Raw genomic sequence first — 22,236 nt, 5'->3', positions numbered from 1 at the left:
TTTTTATTGGCTTGGGATTAAGAATACGAGTTATGGATCACGTAGTTATTAAAATGAGGTTAGGTATATAACTAAATGGCAACATTTATGGGCTTGTCATGGCTAATCACACTCACACCTGGTGGCATTATATCACCCCTTTAATGTGATGTGGTCGCCATTGACTTAATGGGGACAACATTACACATCTGCGCAGTTCGATTCCTCCCCGTGGTCCTTTACTGTATGTCTTCCCTCCTAGCATAATGTTAATAAACAACTCAGTGGATCAACTGAACGTTCTCGTATGTCTCCATTCACCCCTTCATCAGTGGGGAGGGAGGATATTACCACACAAACAACAATGGAGTCTCCATTCACCCCTTCATCAGTGTTTGGAAAGGATATAACCACACACACAACAGTGGAGTCCGACTTTTTTAACCACACACACATACAAAAAAACTATAAGTAATCTGGGGAAAAATATACAAACACACACTCACATACACACATACAATTGATCAATATTGTAAATAAGAAACTGTTCTTAATGTTTCATCTGGAAAAATAAAGGTTAAAAAAAAGAATAAACACATAAACATGCGCACATTACCGAGTTACAATTATGTTTATTTATTTAATCTAGAAATCGCTGAAGTTCCTTCCTTCATGAAACATAGATAATATAACTGTCATCAGAGTTAGTGAGAAGCTTCTACCGCTAACCCTCCAACGTGTTTCAGGACATGAGTTTAACTTATCTAAATCATCATTCAGAGTTCAAGTTATGCGAGGGCGCACCATCAGCGAGGATTGATTCAACACCAGTGAGACACCAGTGAGACACCAGTGGGACACCAGTAAGACACCAGTGGGACACCAGTGAGACACCAGTGGGACACCAGTAAGACACCAGTGGGACAACAGTGAGACGTTCTGCCATTCTTCCAGAACAAACAAAGGACTGAGGCCTCCTCAGTGCTGCCCCTGCTGGCCGGACCTCCACACTGCAGTCATGTCCAGTAGATAAACGATAGCCCGGAGCAGCGGGCCACGCCCTCATTCTCACCGCTCCCCTGATCCTCACCCCCTGAGAGGGTCCTAAACGCTGGGCCTTCTCTTTAGTCCTGGGGGGCTCTCCCTCACAGCAGAGGGCTCCTAAACGCTGGGCCTTCTCTTTAGTCCTGGGGGGCTCTCCCTCACAGCAGAGGGTCCTAAACGCTGGGCCTTCTCTTTAGTCCTGGGGGGCTCTCCCTCACAGCAGAGGGGTCCTAAACGCTGGGCCTTCTCTTTAGTCCTGGGGGGCTCTCCCTCACAGCAGAGGGTCCTAAACGCTGGGCCTTCTCTTTAGTCCTGGGGGGCTCTCCCTCACAGCAGAGGGCTCCTAAACGCTGGGCCTTCTCTTTAGTCCTGGGGGGCTCTCCCTCACAGCAGAGGGGCTGCTTCAAACCGACTGACTGATTGACCTCTGTTCAGGATGGTGAGGTTGTTTATGCTTTAACCAAGTACGACCCCTAGAGGGCAGTGTATCTAGTGTTGATTGGGTGTAGAGATGACACAGTCGGCATGGAAACGAAACATCTCTAACGTTGGGATTCATTCATTGGTTGAAGACGGAAGGAGGAACGAAGGAAACAATTAAATGAATCCAATATAATACGTCTGTAAATAAACAGATGTAGGGAATCAGAGTATTGTTACTCCTGGGGGCGCAGCGCCACACTCAGCACTCAGTGAACTCCCCCGCTATTTTTCAAAACCCAGGTACTACCAGCCAAGTTCTTACCATGCAACATGCGAGTTGAATAGCAACTAGCCTTGAATTAGCCTCAGAGGTAATAACTTACTTCAGGGTCTGTCCTGTCCCTGGTTTGATCCGAGGTGTTTCAGACAGCGTGTTTTTGGGGTTGTTGTCTTTTATGTCCCTTAACTCAGAAGTTTTCAAAATAAAAGTGTTTCCTAAGCTTCTCTTTTTTTCCAGTTGTAGTTTGATACTCTGAGAGTCCCAGGATTTCACCACAGACGATACAAAGTAGGCTACACTACAGCATTACTATACGTTGACTTTGTATGGAGTCGAACGCGCCCGTTGCCTGGAACGCGTCTATACGTTGACTTTGTATGGAAGTTGCGCCGCCCCTTCGCTTTTGGTGTGAACGCGCCATTACTTTAGTTTCACTATTCACATAAACGATGTGACGCAGTTAGCTGTGATTCAAAGCTCTTCCTCTTTCTGATCTGTCTGCCATAAGGACCCAAGCAGCTCAATCTTTACTTTCAGAACCTTTGTTAATGTTCTGTCTCGCTTCTAAACACTTATCTGTTATTTGGTGAACACCTAAATCTCTTTATTCTCTCCTTTCCTCGCATTTGTTATTCTATATTTCCATTCAACACGGGCAGCACACGTTTCGTCACGGAAAAGATAAGGTACCGTTTCCTGAATTCCTGTTTTCTTACCAGATGTATTCTAACTATATTAATTTATTCTTACTAAATTAATCTGTTTCCAGTCCAAGCTCATTGTATCCATGTTAGTGGTGTAAAATAGGTTTAATGAAGGAGTATGCGTCAGGACATCAGTAACTAGTTTTACCGTGTTGAGGCCGATTATATACGGATCCTTCCTTGTATTGTGGACCTTTATTCTGTAGGGAGGTCAGTTCGGTCAGTTTCATTGGTAACAGTTAAGAATTGATGGTTTGGAAGTGTCGGATCTAAAGGTAAGTAAATAATTGTCCATAATTAAATGAACGTGTGTGTGTGTGTGTGTGTGTGTGTGTGTGTGTGTGTGTGTGTGTGTGTGTGTGTGTGTGTGTGTGTGTGTGTGTGTGTGTGTGTGTGTGTGTGTGTGTGTGTGTGTGTGATCTAGAAGACATAGAGAATGATTAGAATGTAGCTCTAGACAGAGAGAGTGATAGAGTTTGTGATCTAGAGATTGAGTGTGTAGTTCTAGACTGAGGGACATTTCATGTTTTGTACTTAAAGAGAATCCAGAGAAACAATATGGCATTGTGTTTGTGTCCAGGTCTCCAGTCTACTATGGATGAGGAGAGAGAGGAGGGGGCTCCTACCTCTAAAACCACTCTGTCTGGGGAACATGGCCGCCAGAGCAAAGCTAAGAGGTAAGAAGAGGATCTCTCTGTCTGTGACTGTTGTCCTTCTCAGAGCTCAGCACTGATATCTCATGACTCCATCATCAGTCTTAGTAAAAGCTGTGTGTGTGTTGTGTTGAAGCCCAGAGCAGCGGGAGAGAGCAGACTCCCCTGGACCCAGCTGTGTCTCCTTGAAGAGTGACCGCTCTATGGATTATCCGCGTAACTTTAGAGATGGAAATCAGTCTATTGAGAAGAGGTGAGGATTTATCAGATATTATACAACTATATCTATCAGACATCCTTTAATCCTGGTTCTTGTTTTTCTAGAGGAGTCCAGAAGGAGAGAGCAGACTCCCCTGGACCCAGCTGTGTCTCCTTGAAGAGCGACCGGTCTATGGATCGTCCTCCTGGACTTAAAGATGGATGTCCCTCCAGAGAGGAAGGGTAAGGATTTGTCAAAGATTATAAAACGACAGCATCTATCAAACATCCATAAATCCTGGTTCTTGTTTTTCTAGAAGAGTCCAGAAGGAGAGAGCGGACTCCCCTGGACCCAGCTGTGTCTCCTTGAAGAGCAACTGGTCTATGGAACGTCCTCCTGGACTTAAAGATGGACGCCCCTCCAGAGAGGAGAGGTAGTAGTTTCCAACAAACTAGTAGTTTTACTGACTGATATTTACAATCAGGAAATATTTGTATTAAAAAGATACTGTGTGTGTGTGTGTGTGTGTGTGTGTGTGTGTGTGTGTGTGTGTGTGTGTGTGTGTGTGTGTGTGTGTGTGTGTGTGTGTGTGTGCGCGCTGTCTCCACAGGCGACCACAGGAGAGGTCAAAGGTTACCAGTGCTCAGTCTGTACAGCAGAATCAAGCAGAGCTGATCAAGGTGTGTAAATGAAACAAGACATTTGACTTCAGCTCTAAACAGGGGCGCCGTAAAGGGAGGGGGGGGGGGGGAATTCATCATAATCAAGTTAATATATTTTGAGTGAAAATGTTATTGATTAAAACATAGCAATTTAAACAAACAAGGGGTTCGTTCCTCCATGTTTAGCTAAATGTTCAGTATAGTCTATATATTCCAGAAGGAGAGAGCGGACTCCCCTGGACCCAGCTGTGTCTCCTTGAAGAGCGACTGCTCTATGGATCATCCTCCTAATCTTAAAGATGGACGCCCCTCCAGAGAGGAGAGGTAGGAGTTTCCAACAAACTAGTAGTTTTACTAACTGATATTCACAATTCAGGAAATATTTTTATAAAAAGATACTGTGTGTGTGTGTGTGTGTGTGTGTGTGTGTGTGTGTGTGTGTGTGTGTGCACGTTCTCTCCACAGGCAACTCCAGGAGAGGTCAAAGGTTACCAGTGCTCAGTCTGTACAGCAGAATCAAGCAGAGCTGATCAAGGTGTGTAAATGAAAAACTACATTTGACTTCAGCTCTAGACAGGGGTGACCTAAGTGGGGTGGGGGGGTAGTAGTCTATATATTCCACCTCTCTCTCTTTATTGCATGGTTCAGTCTTGCGTGGATCCAGTTTTCAGCACAGAGTCTTCCACTCGGTGCCCTTACAAGCAGAACAGACGGAGAACAGACTGTACAATAGAACAGTCAGTAGTTTGACACGTCGTCGTTGAGGTAGAAGTCGGGGTATCAGAAACAGAAACCTGAGAGGGAGGAGCAGGGCCAACAGTTGGTCACCCAGTTTATACAAATAAAGGTTTTTATTTATTCCCCTTCCTGTGGTGCCCGTTATCACGGAGCTACCTAGTGAATCATAGAATCTTATATCAATCAAATAGTTCTTCATCAAACATGAAATTCATGAATATGAATCAATGAAAGAGGTAGACAGGTGGATGAACCGGGAAACTGTTTACTGAGGCCTTCACTAATTTTCTTCTACTTGGGTAGGTCTGAATACTGACCCCTAGTGGTGAAAGGTAATGGCAGAGTATGAAGACAGTCTGTGTCTTTTCTGTCCCATTTTACTGAGGTGTTTAGAGCCAGTGTAACATTACTGGCATCTGACAAACTTTGGGAACAAATTTACCAAAATATAAAGCACCACTAAATTTCATGAATTTCTCAAGAGGAAAGCCTTTTGCCAGAACAGCAACAGTAATGAGAGATGCCACTCATGTACCTCTGACATTCATACATCAATGGTCAATGACAGCAGGCGAGGTATTGGGTAATTAGCAGTACGCTACACTAGAGCTAGTCTATCAATCTATGGGTGGTCAAATGGATTTTCCAGGCTGGTGGGTGGTCTAGGTTGGAGGCCCAATATATTATTTGATAAGGCCCACAATCTCTAATGGTGCCCCTGGCTCTACATGGGCAATAAATGCATCTCTTGTGGAGCTTATAGTCTCCAGTTTTCTCTCTTTAGACCAGGGAGACCTACATCTAGGACAGATGCTTCTGATGTCCTCAGTTAGTTCAAAGTAAAGTTCTCCTTGATGTTTGTTCTGTTCCAGAGGGCTGAGGAGAACGCACACGCTTTTCTAGACAAGGAGCTGAAGAAGCTCTGGAGGGATCTCTTCTCAAATTACCCACAATGCTCAGAGAGTCAGAGGGAGAAGGAGGAGGAGCTGGATGATAAGAACGAGGAGCAGAGGAGGCGCGCCATAGAGGGAGTGGTAGACATCACAAAGCTCTGCCTGATGGAGATGAACCAGGAGGAACTGGCCGACAAGCTGGGCAGTGGTAAGATACTCATATATAGGTTAAATGGTTTGATCCAGATATGTAGGGTCATTGTGGGGGTATCAGGTTGAATGGTTTGATCCAGATATGTAGGGTTATTTTGGGGGTATCAGCTTAAAGAATTTTTAACTTTAAACTGCAGATCAACAGCAGAATACCTCAGTGGAAGAGAAGCACCACTATCTTGTTATGTCAGGTTAACAAGTCAATGATACCACTGATACTCAACAACGACAGCACTACTAATAAAGTTATAAGATCCATATAAAGTAGAATTTTATAATACTTTTTTCTTTACACCAGTAATATTGCTTGGAAATATCAATGGTATGTTTCTTCTGGTTTGGGATTTAGGAGCTGTTGCGGTCCAGTGGCAACATGAACTCAAGGCTCATCTGAAGAAGAAGTTCCACTGTGTGTTTGAGGGAATCGCTAGAGCCGGAGAGCAGAGACCTCTGAATGAGGTCTACACAGAGCTCTTCATCACAGAGAGAGGCAGTGGAGAGGTCAACAAGGAACATGAAGTCAGACTGATTGAAAAGGATTCCAGGAAGCAAGCCAACGAGGAAACACCAATCAGATGTGAAGACCTCTTTAAACCCTTACCTGGACAAGATAAACCAATCAGAACAATAATGACAACCGGAGTGGCCGGCATTGGTAAAACTCTCTTAACCCACAAGTTCACTCTGGACTGGGCAGAAGGCAAAGCCAACCAAGACATAGACTTCGCATTTCTCCTCACTTTCAGAGAGCTGAATTTACTGAAAGGGAAAGAGTTTAGCTTACTGGAACTTCTTCATCAGTTTTCTGTTGAAACCAAAGAATCAGGAATCTACAGATACAACCATGACCAAGTAGTCTTCATCTTGGATGGTCTGGATGAGTGTCGACTTCCTCTGGACTTCCAGAATAACCCGATCTGGACTGATGTCACCGAGCCAACCTCAGTGGACGTGCTGCTGACAAACATCATCAGGGGAGTCCTGCTTCTCTCTGCCCGCATCTGGATAACCACACGCCCTGCCGCAGCCAATCAGATCCCTGCTGAGTGTGTTGACATGGTGACAGAGGTGAGAGGGTTCACAGACCCACAGAAGGAGGAGTACTTCAGGAAGAGATTCAGAGAGGGGACAATGGCCACCACAATCATCTCTCACGTCAAGAAATCTCGAAGCCTCCACATCATGTGTCACATCCCAGTCTTCTGTTGGATCACTGCTACAGTTCTAGTGGACTTCTTCAAAACATCCCAGAGAGAAGAGGTGCCCAAGACCGTGACTCAGATGTACAGCCACTTCCTGAGGGTTCAGTCCATACAGGGGGACAGGAAGTATCGTGAGAGAGCTGAAACAGATCCACACTGGAGTTCGGAGAGCAGGGAGATCATTGTTTCTCTGGGGAAACTGGCTTTTAACCAGCTGGAGAAAGGCCAGCTGATCTTCTACGAGGCAGACTTGGCAGAGTGTGACATCGATATCAGAGCAGCCTCAGTTTACTCAGGAGTGTTCACCCAGATCTTTAAAGAGGAGTGTGGACTGCACCAGGACAGGATGTTCTGCTTCGTCCATCTGAGCATCCAGGAGTTTCTGGCTGCCCTTTATGTCTTTCTGTCCTACATCAACACTGGTGTCAACCTGCTCTTAGAAGAACAGCCAACCTCCAGGGATGCTGAACTCCTCCTCCTCTACCAGAGTGCTGTAGACAAGGCCTTACAGAGTGAGAACGGACACCTGGACTTGTTCCTCCGCTTCCTCCTGGGCCTCTCTCTAGAGACCAATCAGATGCTCCTACAAGGTCTGCTGGGACCAAGAGGAAGTAAATTACTGGGCAATCTTACTAAAAAAGATCCACCGGGACAGACAGGAAGGAGGTTACAAATCAATAACCAAATAGTCCATTACATCAAGGAGAAGATAGGTGGAGATCTCTCTCAAGAGAGAAGCATCAACCTGTTCCACTGTCTGAATGAGCTGAATGACAGTTCTCTAGTGGAGGAGATCCAACAGTACCTGACGTCAGGAAGTCTCTCCACAGAATCTCTAACCTCTGCTCAGTGGTCAGCTCTGGTCTTCATCGTACTGACATCAGAAGAGCAGCTGGACGTGTTTTACCTGAAGAAATACTCTGCTTCTGAGGAGGGTCTTCTGGGGCTGCTGCCATTGACCAAAGCCTCCAAAACATCTCTGTAGGTTCACTCATAACATGTATTAAGAATACAGCACTATACATAATACTACAATATAAAAGTTATATTAAATTACAAAACATCTCTGACGGTGGACTAAGAACATGTATCGAATGCAAACAATAGAATATACATAATACTAGAATACAAAAGTTATAATAACATACAATATATATCTGTAGGCATACTTATAAAATGTTTTACGATGCACACTATATACATAATTCTATAAAAGTAATATGATAGTTTTCAGAACTACAAAACAACTGTTATAGCATTTTTGTTAGTATCAACATTGTACACCTAATATGTAACTACCATTTCAAGATCTAATGTATAATCAGTTGTTCAACTATCAGAAAAGTCTTATAAAACATTTAATCACGGTTCTCAACATGTTCTGTTTTTTTGTGTGAAGGCTGAACAGCTGTCATCTGTCAAAGAGATGCTGTAAAGCTCTGGCCTCAGTTCTCAGCTCCAACTCCTCTAGTCTGAGAGAGCTCGACCTGAGTACCAATGATCTGCGGGATTCAGGAGTGAAGCTGCTCTCTGCTGGACTGGGGAGTCCACACTGTACACTGGAAACTCTCAGGTCAGTTTTACTAAGTGCAAACAGTTACACCACAAGGTTCGGTTTCAGAAGACTTTTACCTACTGCCCCCTGGTTTGAGAATCACACCTAAATGAAGTCAAACTATATCAGATAATAACTCAGTACCTTTGATGACCACATGTATTAGAGTGGTGCCATTGGACATATTACACCTTGTTGTTTATGTGGGTTGCGAAAATGAAAAGATGAAAAAGTAATCCCAATGTTACCATTGCAACTTTTCAATTATAAACACAAAATATAATAAAAGTGCGTTCCCACAATCCCCTGTTAACGGGTCAGTGGTAGTTTGTGAGGGACCGGCGTGGTCGCCCCACGTATCTGGGATACGGGCAACTGGGTATCGCGAGTGTGGGCAAGAATGAGGGCAATGGACTGACGACTAAGAAAAGTGAAGTTTTAATCTCTCCAAACATTCACAAAAATAGAGCAACGTTCAAAAATGAAAAGGAAATGACTGCATCAGTCAGCAAACCAAACTAAGATAACATAAAACAGCATACCATAACATACGTTTCTCGTACTGGCCTCACTCCAAGCCAGCACCACCTTCAGCCCCAAACACAAAATGAAAAGAAATAGGGAAATAGGGAAATGGTAATTGGACCAATCACGGCCATATGGGCCAGACCATTAGCTGGGGGAACATTTACCTAAAGCTAACAATCCAACATAACTGAACAGAAAGTACATTGTGTGAATACTAAACAAACATAATACTAAACAAACAATCACCAAATTCATATATACCCACACCCTGTGCAGAACCTAAAGCTATTTAAAAAACAGCTGTTTCTATCAACACCCCCCTGGGCTATTCCCTGATACTTTGATCCTAAGCTCCCTTAGCATACTGCCCCCTACCGGGACGGAAGACCAATTCTATACCAGCCCAATCTAATGTATACACACACACAATATAATAATAATTCCTCTAATGCGGGACAGTGAGAAGGGGGAGGATTTCACCTTCTCACATAGTTAAACAAATGAAGTCGCAGTATTTGCATCCATTAAAGTTTATAGGTCTAAATAAACCAGCAGCCAGACCAATGTAGACCCTGCCTTAGCTGAACCTTTGAAGCTAAGCAGGTGGGCTTGGTTAGTACTGGATGGGAGACCAACTGGGAACACTGAGCTGCTGCTGGAAGTGGTGTCGGTTGGTGGCCAGTAGGTGGCACTCTTCCCTCTGGCCAGAGCATAAATCCTGATGCCCCAGTGCAGTGACGGGGACACTGGGCTGTGGAAGGTGCCGTCCTTCAGAGGAGACGTAAAGCCGAGGTCCTGACTCACTGAGGTTATTAAAGATCCCAGGGCACTTATCTCAAAAAGAGGAGGGGATTCCCCGGGTCCCGTCTTAAACTGACCAACCAGGCTCATTCATCTGGCCCCCTATTCATCCCTCTGTTTAAACAGCTGATTCATTAATCCCCTCACTCTCCACCTCAAGCTGGTGTGTAATTGATTGATTGAAATGATTGAAATTCTTTATTGACACATGCCCAAACGTAAGCATACAAATGAACAGGTCAAAAGGATAACACATAAAAGCCCATGGGCTTATTTCCATTGTGGTCCCTTGGTAGTGTAAGCATGTCTATAGGTGTATGTAAGTGTGTCTGTTAAAGGTAATGTACATGACAATGGGGTCAACAAAGTAAAATATGACAGTCTAATCACACATTCACAATTCATGTGTGGTGAGCGTTCTGGCGCCGATTGGCTGCCGTGCATCACCCATGTGGATGCTACACATTCGTGATGGTTAGTGAGGTCCCCCCTTCACTGTAAAGCCCTATATGAAGTCAATGGAAGGGGACTTGAAAAGCGCTATATGAATGTATAGTTCATTTCAAGTTCAGAAATGTATAATTTCCATAGGAAAAACTCAACTATTTCTATTTTTTGTTGCCATGACTTTATAAGGTCTTTGTTATGTCATATTTTTTTAACAGATATGCTTTATATATATTTTATCTTCAGAACTTCAATTGAAGACATAAAAAACAGAACAAGGTCAAACAATTTAAGATGTAGAAATGCAGAACAATATATGTAGAAATACAGAGCAACATAAAACAATTGAATATGAATAAATACAGAACAACATAAAACTATTGATTGTGTAAAAATATAGAGCAACATAATAGGATTGAATATGTAGAAATGGAACAAAAATAAAACTATTGAATATGTAGAAATACAAAGCAACATAATTGAATATGTTGAAATACAGGACAACATGTATTAATATGTCGAAATACAGAATATAAAACGATTGAATATGTAGGAATGCAAAGTAACATAAAACTATTGACTATGTAGAAATACAGAACAGCATAATTGAAAATGTATATATACAAAGCATCATAAAACGATTTAATATGTAGGAAAACATAAACATAAAAAGATTGAATATGTAGGAATGCATAAACATAAAACGATTGAAAATGTAGAAATACAGAACAATATGAATCTATTGAATATGTAGGAATACAGAATAACATCAAAGGTTTGAATATGTAGAGAAGCAAAGCCCCAGAGGGGTTTCATAGTCGTCCTTGTTTTGAAGCCCGGTAAAAGTGTCTGAAGTCAGGAAGGGCAAGTGCCCTTAGTGTTTTAGGTTTTTGTAAATGAGCTTGAGCACATTTATGATGATTGATCAAAATAAAAGGTTGAATGAATGAATCAATAGTCTCACAGAAGGAAGCATTGGGACTGATAGAGCGCTGAAGGCCCTCCTTGGCTCCACAGCCCTCTGCTTCGTTAGGACTGACTCTGTTCACACAGAGTTCAGGATCCCTACGGCCATCAGGGGACTGCTAAAGGAAGTTTGAATGTCCACATTCATCTCCTTGAGCTCACTTCCCTGATCCCTGATAGCAGCGAGGAGAGCCGAGGCGCTAGCATCACTGGACGTCCTCCCCTCCAGTGTGGCCCCATGGCGGCCCTGTGCTGTTCGTTAGCTACAACATGTTTCTCCTGTGAACTAGTTGGGTCCTTTAAGCACTTTTAATCTCACTTCCTAACATGTTCTTTTTATTGTGTGTGCAGGCTGAATTTCTGTCAACTGTCAAAGGGATGCTGTGAAGCTCTGGCCTCAGCTCTCAGCTCCAACTCCTCTAGTCTGAGGGAGCTGGACCTGAGTTCCAATCGTCTACAGGATTCAGGAGTGGAGCTGCTCTCTGCTGGACTGAGGAGTCCACACTGTACACTGGAAACTCTCAGGTCAGTTTTACTCAACGTGTAAACAGTTCCATATCAGGAGACTATTAAAAAACGACTACTTGCCCCCTGGTTTAAGGATCAATCCTAAATGTCGTCTAAATATATAATCGAATGACTCAGTACCTTAGTCAGCAAAATAAAGAATATGTTGGCATTTTTGCACTTGTAAATTGTTCAACGCGTTTATAGCCTACACTGACGTGAACTCATTTTTGCATGCGGGTGACTTCATTCATAAAAAAAATAAAACATTCGGGAGTATGCAAATTATTCTAAAGAGGTCTAAACTCTGTGCGCAGCCCCGCCTTCTCCAGTGAACCAAGAAAGCCCGCGCCGTGACGAACGGGGGATTTGACCCCCTTCGGTTTTACACAGGAAACTTAAGATAAGACGGTGAAGTCGCCGGGCATGCCAAGCTGCGACCGAACCGGCTTGGCAGTGTAAAGAGGCCTATACATCATCCTGCCCAACAATATGGGCAGGATCTAGACCATGCGCTTCTAATCGGGTCAGCAATAGCCGTGTGTCAATGCCCAGCCTCTGCCTTTGACTGATAATGAATGTATGGAACGTTGAATTTTTAATGTTTACACCAAAGATTCTAGACTAGAGAGTGCGCGCCAATCCATGAAACCTTTTAAGGAATCAGATAAAGTCTGCTCTCTTCACTGAGCAAAGCATGTTTCAGAAATCAGCACATTAAGATAAATGTAGTTGTCACACAAGCTGTTTTAGATTTTTGTAATATGGAATTGTTTCAGGGGGGAAAATGCCTCGAAAAAATATACGCACAGTGCGTTCAAGATTAGGACTGACAAAGCATATGTCAGCCCAGGCCTAATCAATTGTGTTGTTATATCTTCGGCATTCATATTATTGTAGTCTATTCTTTTCGTAGGATACTCTGTCGTTAGCCTTGATGGGGACATATTTGAACCCTATTTAACCCTATTTTCCATCGACAATCCTGCGTCTCCCCCTCCTATAGAGCCCATTCCAGCACCGTGTCAGTGGACAGTTGCAAGCCTACAAACGTCGTTAGAGCAATGCACGCGCGTTCATGTTAAGAGGAGTTTCAGGAAACGTAGCCTTTTTTTTTTACACACACACAGACACACACACAGACACACGCGAGCGCGCACGCACGCACGCACGCACGCACGCACGCATGCACGCACGCATGCACGCACGCATGCACGCACACACGCACGCACACACACGAATACTCACACACACACACGAATACTCACACACGAATACTCACACACACACACACACACACACACTCTCATACTCACACACACGACTCCCTTGGTGGCGGTGCCGCTTCCCCCCGAGGCTCCAAGGATCCTTTGCGGCACCCGGACACGGTGACCACGGCCGTGATCACCACAATATAATTAACAGAAGAATAATGTATCATCATTTTTATACAACTATCAGAAAAGAAAAGTTTCTGATAGCTAACTATCAGAAAAGTCGTCTAAAACATTAAATCAGGGTTCCTAACATGTTCTGTTTATTGTGTGTGCAGGCTGATTGGCTGTCATCTGTCAGAGCGATGCTGTGAAGCTCTGGCCTCAGTTCTCAGCTCCAACTCCTCTAGTCTGAGGGAGCTGGACCTGAGTTCCAATCGTCTACAGGATTCAGGAGTGGAGCTGCTCTCTGCTGGACTGAGGAGTCCACACTGTACACTGGAAACTCTCAGGTCAGTTTTACTCAACGTGTAAACAGTTCCATATCAGGAGACTATTAAAAAACGACTACTTGCCCCCTGGTTTAAGGATCAATCCTAAATGTCGTCTAAATATATAATCGAATGACTCAGTACCTTAGTCAGCAAAATAAAGAATATGTTGGCATTTTTGCACTTGTAAATTGTTCAACGCGTTTATAGCCTACACTGACGTGAACTCATTTTTGCATGCGGGTGACTTCATTCATAAAAAAAATAAAACATTCGGGAGTATGCAAATTATTCTAAAGAGGTCTAAACTCTGTGCGCAGCCCCGCCTTCTCCAGTGAACCAAGAAAGCCCGCGCCGTGACGAACGGGGGATTTGACCCCCTTCGGTTTTACACAGGAAACTTAAGATAAGACGGTGAAGTCGCCGGGCATGCCAAGCTGCGACCGAACCGGCTTGGCAGTGTAAAGAGGCCTATACATCATCCTGCCCAACAATATGGGCAGGATCTAGACCATGCGCTTCTAATCGGGTCAGCAATAGCCGTGTGTCAATGCCCAGCCTCTGCCTTTGACTGATAATGAATGTATGGAACGTTGAATTTTTAATGTTTACACCAAAGATTCTAGACTAGAGAGTGCGCGCCAATCCATGAAACCTTTTAAGGAATCAGATAAAGTCTGCTCTCTTCACTGAGCAAAGCATGTTTCAGAAATCAGCACATTAAGATAAATGTAGTTGTCACACAAGCTGTTTTAGATTTTTGTAATATGGAATTGTTTCAGGGGGGAAAATGCCTCGAAAAAATATACGCACAGTGCGTTCAAGATTAGGACTGACAAAGCATATGTCAGCCCAGGCCTAATCAATTGTGTTGTTATATCTTCGGCATTCATATTATTGTAGTCTATTCTTTTCGTAGGATACTCTGTCGTTAGCCTTGATGGGGACATATTTGAACCCTATTTAACCCTATTTTCCATCGACAATCCTGCGTCTCCCCCTCCTATAGAGCCCATTCCAGCACCGTGTCAGTGGACAGTTGCAAGCCTACAAACGTCGTTAGAGCAATGCACGCGCGTTCATGTTAAGAGGAGTTTCAGGAAACGTAGCCTTTTTTTTTTACACACACACAGACACACACACAGACACACGCGAGCGCGCACGCACGCACGCACGCACGCATGCACGCACGCATGCACGCACGCATGCACGCACACACGCACGCACACACACGAATACTCACACACACACACGAATACTCACACACGAATACTCACACACACACACACACACACACACTCTCATACTCACACACACGACTCCCTTGGTGGCGGTGCCGCTTCCCCCCGAGGCTCCAAGGATCCTTTGCGGCACCCGGACACGGTGACCACGGCCGTGATCACCACAATATAATTAACAGAAGAATAATGTATCATCATTTTTATACAACTATCAGAAAAGAAAAGTTTCTGATAGCTAACTATCAGAAAAGTCGTCTAAAACATTAAATCAGGGTTCCTAACATGTTCTGTTTATTGTGTGTGCAGGCTGATTGGCTGTCATCTGTCAGAGCGATGCTGTGAAGCTCTGGCCTCAGTTCTCAGCTCCAACTCCTCTAGTCTGCGCGAGTTGTACCTGAGTTACAATGATCTGCAGGATTCAGGAGTGAAGCTGCTCTCTGCTGGACTGGGGAGTCCACACTGTACACTGGAGACTCTCAGGTCAGTTTTACTCAATGTGCAAACCTTTACAGCACAAGAGTCTTTATAAAAAAAAAGTAACAAAAAAACTTCAATAAAGACATTTAATGTAGAATGTACAGTTTACTATTTTTTATTATTATTATTCTACCTATTCACATGTAGTCAGGCTTTTTTTAAAGCTTATTATTAGAATTTAAACATAAAAAAAATTAACATTGGCGTAACTTCTCTTTCAATTATGGAAAATGTTAAAGTCATAAACACAGTAACATGGTCTTTTATTTTGTGTGTGAAGGCTGACTGGCTGTCATCTGTCAGAGAGATGCTGTGAAGCTCTGGCCTCAGTTCTCAGCTCCAACTCCTCTAGTCTGAAAGAGCTGGACCTGAATACCAACGATCTGCAGGATTCAGGAGTGAAGCTGCTCTCTGCTGGACTGGGGAGTCCACACTGTACACTGGAAACTCTCAGGTCAGGGTTAGGGTTAAATGTGTCTTTAGGTTGTTTGATAGTAAGGGATAATCCAGGACTAGGTGGGCTGTTATCTAAAAGAACAGACGACACGTGTCTAAAGCCCAGTTCAGACCAAAGATTAGCCTCGCAACGACTTGCAACTCGCAACTCCTTCCAACTCCTTGCGACGAGACGGGCTGCGACGTTCTAAAAATGGGGCAGTTCAAACTGCTGCACCGGGCGGCGACGTCAGGTGGTTTCCCTAGCAACTGTGAACGCTCTGGCACAGCTGAGAGCCGCAACAGCATCAGCATCACGCTAAAAAGTAGCCTAACTTAGGTTTGCGATTAGGTTGCTTGAGCTTGCACCCCAATTTAGCCTCCCGGACCCTACACACACATTGGCGGTTTATTGGGTTTCATTCTGATGTAAATGTGACGGCTCCGCGGTTCCGGGGGGGGGGGGGGGGGGGGGGGCGGGGGCTTGGGCAGAGGTGTTGCTGCGCTGTCTCCACAGAGACAACGCAGCGATATCATCATGAGCAGTTCTAACTTTGTAGAGAGATTTCTATTTGCAAAAACTGTTGGTTTATTTTTATTGATCCCCTTCGAGAATTTGTGTGCAAATGGGGGGGGACTAGGCTATATTCTCGCCTTCCTACTTTGTAAAGCGCATTGTAGGCCTGTTGCTTTTGGGCCGATACTGCGCCCATTCCTTGATTCGTTCTGCCGCATCACTCCAAACAATTAATTTTATTCCAATGTTCGTCAAATCCACTCCAATAGTGGTCCTGCATTGAGTTGAAATCCAACTCTAATGAATATATGGTCCAGTTTTAAGTTTCAAGAACATTTATACATTCCCAGGGCATGTTAAATGAGTGCATGCCCCGCCACTCATAACACACTTGTAAAATGCAGTCGTCAATTGATGGAATGGGTTATTTCATACATCATCACAAACAAAATTTGGATTTAATCAAATAAATTACAGATAAATATAATACTGAAATGGCCACTTTTTGGTTGAACACATTTGAAGGAAATAATTACGATCCCCAATGTTGACCTGAAGTTAGGGTTAAGGTCACGCTGCTGCAACTCTTCCCCTGCGACGTTCCAAAACAGCCTCGTTGCGAGGCGAATCTTTGGTCTGAACTGGGCTTAAGATCCCCACCAGATTCAGCATCATTATTCATTTGTAGGCTGGGGTCAACATGTCAGAGCACAGATGGGAGGAGGGAGGCCAAGAGGCCAGAGGAGGAACAGAACTTTAGAGGACGAGGATTCTAGGAACATCATTTTTATTTTTTAAGGGTTGTTTATTTTTGCTGTCTTGTTAGCTGCTAGTGTGTCATTAGTTAACAGGTTATTCTAGCTGACAGAACACTGGCCAGCTGATGTGAGGGTAAGGGGTTGCTGTCCTGTTAACTGCTAGCATGTTATGTATGTTATATGTGATGTAACTCTGACCAGCTCATGTGAGGGTTAGGGTTAGGGGTTGCTGTCTGTTATATGTTATGTAACTCTGAGGAGTTGCCATTAGTGTAGACATGAGGCTCGGTGATGGTGGCTCTAGACGGGCTGTGATCTGAATTAAATCATAAAGCTTTAAGTTGTCCATCATATGGAATTAATACTTTATTAATCTGTTTACTTCAGTAAGAAATATTCTCTTCCAGATAGAATAAATGAACGTGTGTGTGTGTGTGTGTGTGTGTGTGTGTGTGTGTGTGTGTGTGTGTGTGTGTGTGTGTGTGTGTGTGTGTGTGTGTGTGTGTGTGTGTGTGTGTGTGTGTGTGTGTGTGTGTGTGTGTAGGTTGTCTGGCTGCCTGGTCACACAGGAAGGCTGTGCTTCTCTGGCCTCCGCTCTGAGCTCCAACCCCTCCCATCTGAGAGAGCTTGACCTGAGCTACAATCACCCAGGAGACTCAGGAGCTGCGCTGCTCTCTGCTGGACTGGAGGATCCACGCTGGAGACTGGACACTCTCAGGTATGGCGAGGACAGCTCACCATTCAGAGAAAATGCCTCCTACAAGGATTCAACCCTCTGCTAGATGAAGTTGTTTGAAAAGGCAGCTGTAACTTATGTTGTGTAGAAAGTGATGAGACGGCAGATGATGATGGTGAATGTTTCAACATGCTGCTCTCACTTTGTTTCCCCCGCCAGTGTGGAGCACGGTGGAGCGTGGAGGCTGAAACCAGCTCTAGAGAAGTGTAAGTGTCTGTTTGATTCATCACAACGCACACTGACTATTGAGAGGGAAAGTCCATCCACACAGCAGGAGGTGACGTTTGTTCATTCAGATATCTGGGAATGAAGCTGATGACTGACATCATGTATCTTACATATATAAACATTAACATAATTGCTGTGATTATATCATGAGTGATGATTTTACAACATTGGACATAACACCATAATAATCAGGATACTGTTAATCATAATTACATGTCTATTTTATATTCAAAAACTATTAAATTAAACTATCATCTTGTCACCATTATAATAATTATAATATTGTTTTAATTCCTGTCATTACATTAGCTATGGCACATAATAATCATATTAACATGTTTTGAATGATGCATGTGTTTCACCTTAGATTTAAATTAGAGCTGGTGATGCTGTTTATTTAATATTGATGACGATGATGATGATGATAATTATAATTAATAATATTGGTTTAGCAGCCTAATCATGTTTCTCCCGTCAGATGCCTGTGAACTCACACTGGACCCCAACACAGCCTACAGACGACTCTCTCTGTCTGAGGACAGCAGGAAGGTGACGCGGGTTGAAGAGAAACAGTCGTACCCGGATCACCCAGAGAGGTATGACGGCTGCCCCCAGGTGTTGTGTAGAGAGGGTCTGACTGGCCGCTGCTACTGGGAGGTAGAGTGGGGAGGAGAGGTTGTTATAGGAGTGGCATACAGAGGAATGACAAGGAGAGGAGCGGGTACTGACGCCGAGCTTGGATTCAACAACAAGTCCTGGAGTCTTGATTGTGATGACGACGGTGACGCTGCTGCCTACTCTGCCTATCACAACGGTAGTAGAACAGACATACGTCTCACACCCCCACCTCGCTCTAACAGAGTAGGAGTGTATCTGGACCGGCCCGCTGGCTCTCTGTCCTTCTACAGAGTGTCCCCAGGTGGAGGAGGGTCCTCAGACACACTGACACTCCTCCACACCTTCCAGGCCTCCTTCACCCAGGAGGTCCTCCTCCCTGGGTTTGGGTTTGATAAGAGTGGTTCCTCAGTGTCTCTGTGAGTGTCCATTGTAGACACACAAACACACATGTAGACAGTCATAAACACACCCAAACCAACAATCACATATGTACATAGAAATTAACACACACACACACACACAAACAAACACATCGTTCATGACTCTATAAACACACACAAACAAACACATCGCACTAAAAAATATAAATACACACACACACACACACACGTACACAGGCTTATACACACACACACACACACACACACACACACACACACACACACACACACACACACACACACACACACACACACACACACACACACACACACACACACACACACACACACACACACACGTACACAGACTTATTTACACAGACATGCACTCACACACACACACCGTTCATGGATCTAAACCCACAGCAGGTCTGTGTGCCGGTGGTGAGCAGCAGGTAACATCAGTGTCTCTCGTGGTTCATCTCTCAGCCCTCTCTGTGTTCAGCTGGGCTGCTGAGCGTCAGATTAGAGGGGGCCGCTTGGGTCTGGGGGGTCCTCAGAGTCCTGACGTTGTTGAGGACCAGCTGTTAGGGGGACGTTTGAATACCTGTGGACCCATGGACGTACCTGTAGTGCATCGGGTTGTTGAGCAGCAGCTGTTGGTGCTCTGAGGGGTCAACCCGTTCAGTGGAAGTACAACACTTTGTGATTGATTTAAATGCTCCTCTGAACTCCAAATGCTGCATTTTATTGGGCTTCTGGAAGGTTCAGCATAAACCATGAAAGGAAGATCTTCCTTTGGGTTAAGCAGGTTGTACAAAGATTTACTTTCTAAGGTAAAATGTGTTTTAAATGTTTATTGAGTGTTATTTTACTACAATATTTTATATATTTTCAACATCGTTTTGAAGGAATCCAAAATCAGTTTATATTTTGCCATGCCTGACATGGAAAGTGATTTAAAGCAGATTTAACAACATAATCATGAATGATGATAAGAGTTCTATGGGAAAGGGTAACAATGTTGTAAATTACTTTCAACGGATGATCGTTTCTTTGTGTTCTTTTGGGAACAAGTCAACATGTTCAGTCATTAAAGATGCCTTATGATTTGTAATTGTTCATAAATCATAATGTTAATAAACTACTCAGTGCGTCAAATGAACGTTCTCGTGTGTTCAGACGATTCTTCCCGGTAGTTCAGTTGAAATCCTCCAAGTCTTCTGGAGTCGTTACCTCCAACACAACAGTGGAGTCTCCATTCACCCCTTCATCACTGTGGAGGGAGGATATTACCACACACAACAGTGGAGTCAGATTTTTTTAACCACACACGCATATACAAAAACAAAAAGTAAGTAAAAAGGTGGCGAGCCTATCTGGCGAGCTAACCAGCTAGGCTCTGGCGAGCCTAGCCTATCTGGCGAACTCTGCTCTCTGATTGGTTCAGAGACAGCAGGCCTGTGGTAATGCATCAGGCCCTTAGATGGTAGTTCACGTTACATGGTGCAAAGGTTTCCTTACGTCCTCATCTCCATCCTCACCCTAGCTGGATGCACTCCTCCAGGTAGTACCACACACGCACACCTTGTCAATCAAAATCAAATCATTTTCATATTTTTCTTGATACATTTTGGGGCCGATAAGGTGCTGTGATTTTTGTAGTTTCCCAGATTATCAATCTCTTCAATTTTGATACATTTTTTCTGTTAATATACAATGCAGATGTTTTGTCATTTTGAGAACGCAAATATCTGCTGACCTTCTCCCCGAAGTCGAAGCAGGGCGAGGGGAAGGTCATGTCCTGGCTGCTGAAGGACAGTCGACGGAGGTCTTGTGGATGAGGGCGTCGCCTCATTCCCGGGGTCAGGATCCCCCGCCTCTCCATGTAGGAGCACCCGTTGGGGTAGGAGCCCAAAGGTCAACAGGCTGACCCCCACATCCAGACCGTTGTCTGCCCCCTCCGCGTTCAACACCCGGCTCATCAGACCCTCTGATAAACACACTCATGGTTCTCTGGTTAGACACACGTCATACGTTGACCGATTACCAACATTTCAGACCGACTACCTGAAGACTAAAACTCCATCCGCAGACCAAATGTCGATGATATGCAAGAAAAGCAACAGAGCCACGATGTCTGGATGCAGGGGTTTGACTCAGGGCAGAGCAAGCAGGGACTGGGGGAATAGGAATCCATTCGTGGGAGAACCGGGACTCTTTGATTAAGCGATACTTGATTGAGCAACGTTGTCAGATTGACACAAATCAGTACCTTCCTATAGAGTGCGCTCTATAGGAAAGTACTGATTTGTGTCTCTCTGACAACATTGCTCAATAGAGTATCGCTTAATGTTATGCATGCTCAACAATCGTCCATTTGCATTGAGGACCTGTAGAACAGAAACCACCACGTAAACCTTCCAGAAAGATCGAAATACCGTTCCACAATATTTACAGAATCTCAGTATGTACACAACGGCTTTTCATACCGCATCGTCCTGGCTGATTCCAGACCCTAGGAGAGACTGCGGTGGGCGGGGCAAGGGGGGACGTGAACCAATCACCTTCAGGGAAGCCAGAGATGGAGAGGATGTCCTCCAGCTGGACCTTGGCCTCCAGGGTCATCCTCAGGGTGGACGTGTTGAGGCGCTTCTGCGCTCACACACACACACACACACACACACACACACACACACACACACACACACACACACACACACACACACACACACCCACCAGAAGTGAAGACTAGAATAGAGTTGATTTCTATAATTGCTGGTTTGGTCATGTGTTGTTTAATTCAAACCACATCGTATAACATTTATAGCGCCTAGAAGGGCTGCAATAGTAACTAGGGCCCCATCCTATTATCCCCCTAGCCCTAGATTCTAGCCCTAGCCCTAGAAGTTGTGCGTTCCCTCGGAGGAGTAGGGTGATCCAATACTTAGGGAGAGAGAGGGCCTATTTCCCCTTAAAGTCCCTTGGCAGCTCGCCAGCTCGGTACCTCACTTACAGCCAAGGGAGTATCACGTATGACCCAGGACACGTTGCGAACTCAGCAAGCGGCTATTTTTCCATGTTTCTCAAACTGTTATACATTATGTTAAATTATTTATCCGTAGACTGGATTTAACTGTACGATCTGAATGTGTAGGTTGTCTTATTTTTTCGACACAGGGGTGACATTTTCAAACGTGAATGAAAATAGTAGTAGGCTCCTTCCTGTAGTGTGGACACGTCGGTGCTGCGCGTGACGTAGGGGAGCACGATCACTACGCTAATTTGCATAATATTAATTATAGTGGTGTCACATTTCGTAGGGAACGATCTTCACTATCACTTCA

General features: G+C 44.3%; 1 protein-coding gene and 2 long non-coding RNA genes across 3 annotated transcripts; 2 read left to right on the top strand and 1 right to left on the bottom strand.

Moving 5' to 3' along the window:
• The first annotated feature begins 3,303 nt into the window (after nucleotides 1-3,303).
• On the top strand, nucleotides 3,304-3,836 carry LOC115537761 (uncharacterized). The gene is made up of 3 exons (XR_003974863.1): nucleotides 3,304-3,336; nucleotides 3,408-3,524; nucleotides 3,602-3,836. It is a non-coding gene; the product is annotated as an uncharacterized LOC115537761 (long non-coding RNA).
• Nucleotides 3,837-5,657: 1,821 nt separating this feature from the next.
• LOC115537745 (NACHT, LRR and PYD domains-containing protein 12-like) lies at nucleotides 5,658-19,078 on the top strand. The gene is made up of 9 exons (XM_030349802.1): nucleotides 5,658-5,783; nucleotides 6,138-7,971; nucleotides 8,390-8,563; nucleotides 11,639-11,812; nucleotides 13,347-13,520; nucleotides 15,498-15,671; nucleotides 17,472-17,645; nucleotides 17,823-17,869; nucleotides 18,370-19,078. The coding sequence occupies exons 1-9, from the start codon at nucleotides 5,741-5,743 to the stop codon at nucleotides 18,927-18,929; spliced, it is 3,354 nt and encodes a 1,117-aa protein (XP_030205662.1). The 5' UTR covers nucleotides 5,658-5,740; the 3' UTR covers nucleotides 18,930-19,078.
• Nucleotides 19,079-19,763: 685 nt separating this feature from the next.
• On the bottom strand, nucleotides 19,764-20,920 carry LOC115537777 (uncharacterized). Its single transcript, XR_003974878.1, has 2 exons — nucleotides 20,652-20,920; nucleotides 19,764-20,165 (listed from the first exon to the last, which is right to left on the bottom strand). It is a non-coding gene; the product is annotated as an uncharacterized LOC115537777 (long non-coding RNA).
• Nucleotides 20,921-22,236: the final 1,316 nt, after the last annotated feature.

The sequence above is a fragment of the Gadus morhua genome, chromosome 23 (assembly GCF_902167405.1).
Source record: "Gadus morhua chromosome 23, gadMor3.0, whole genome shotgun sequence".
NCBI classification, from domain to species: Eukaryota; Metazoa; Chordata; class Actinopteri; order Gadiformes; family Gadidae; genus Gadus; species Gadus morhua.
This window is presented reverse-complemented; position numbering and strand designations above follow the sequence as displayed.

Coding starts and splice junctions, on each gene's coding strand:
- LOC115537745 (XM_030349802.1), top strand. CDS start 5,741: ATGGAGATGAACCAGGAGGAACTGGCCGACAAGCTGGGCAGTG. Junction 15,672..17,471: donor TGTACACTGGAAACTCTCAG/GTCAGGGTTAGG, acceptor GTGTGTGTGTAG/GTTGTCTGGCTGCCTGGTCA. Junction 17,870..18,369: donor GAAACCAGCTCTAGAGAAGT/GTAAGTGTCTGT, acceptor TTCTCCCGTCAG/ATGCCTGTGAACTCACACTG.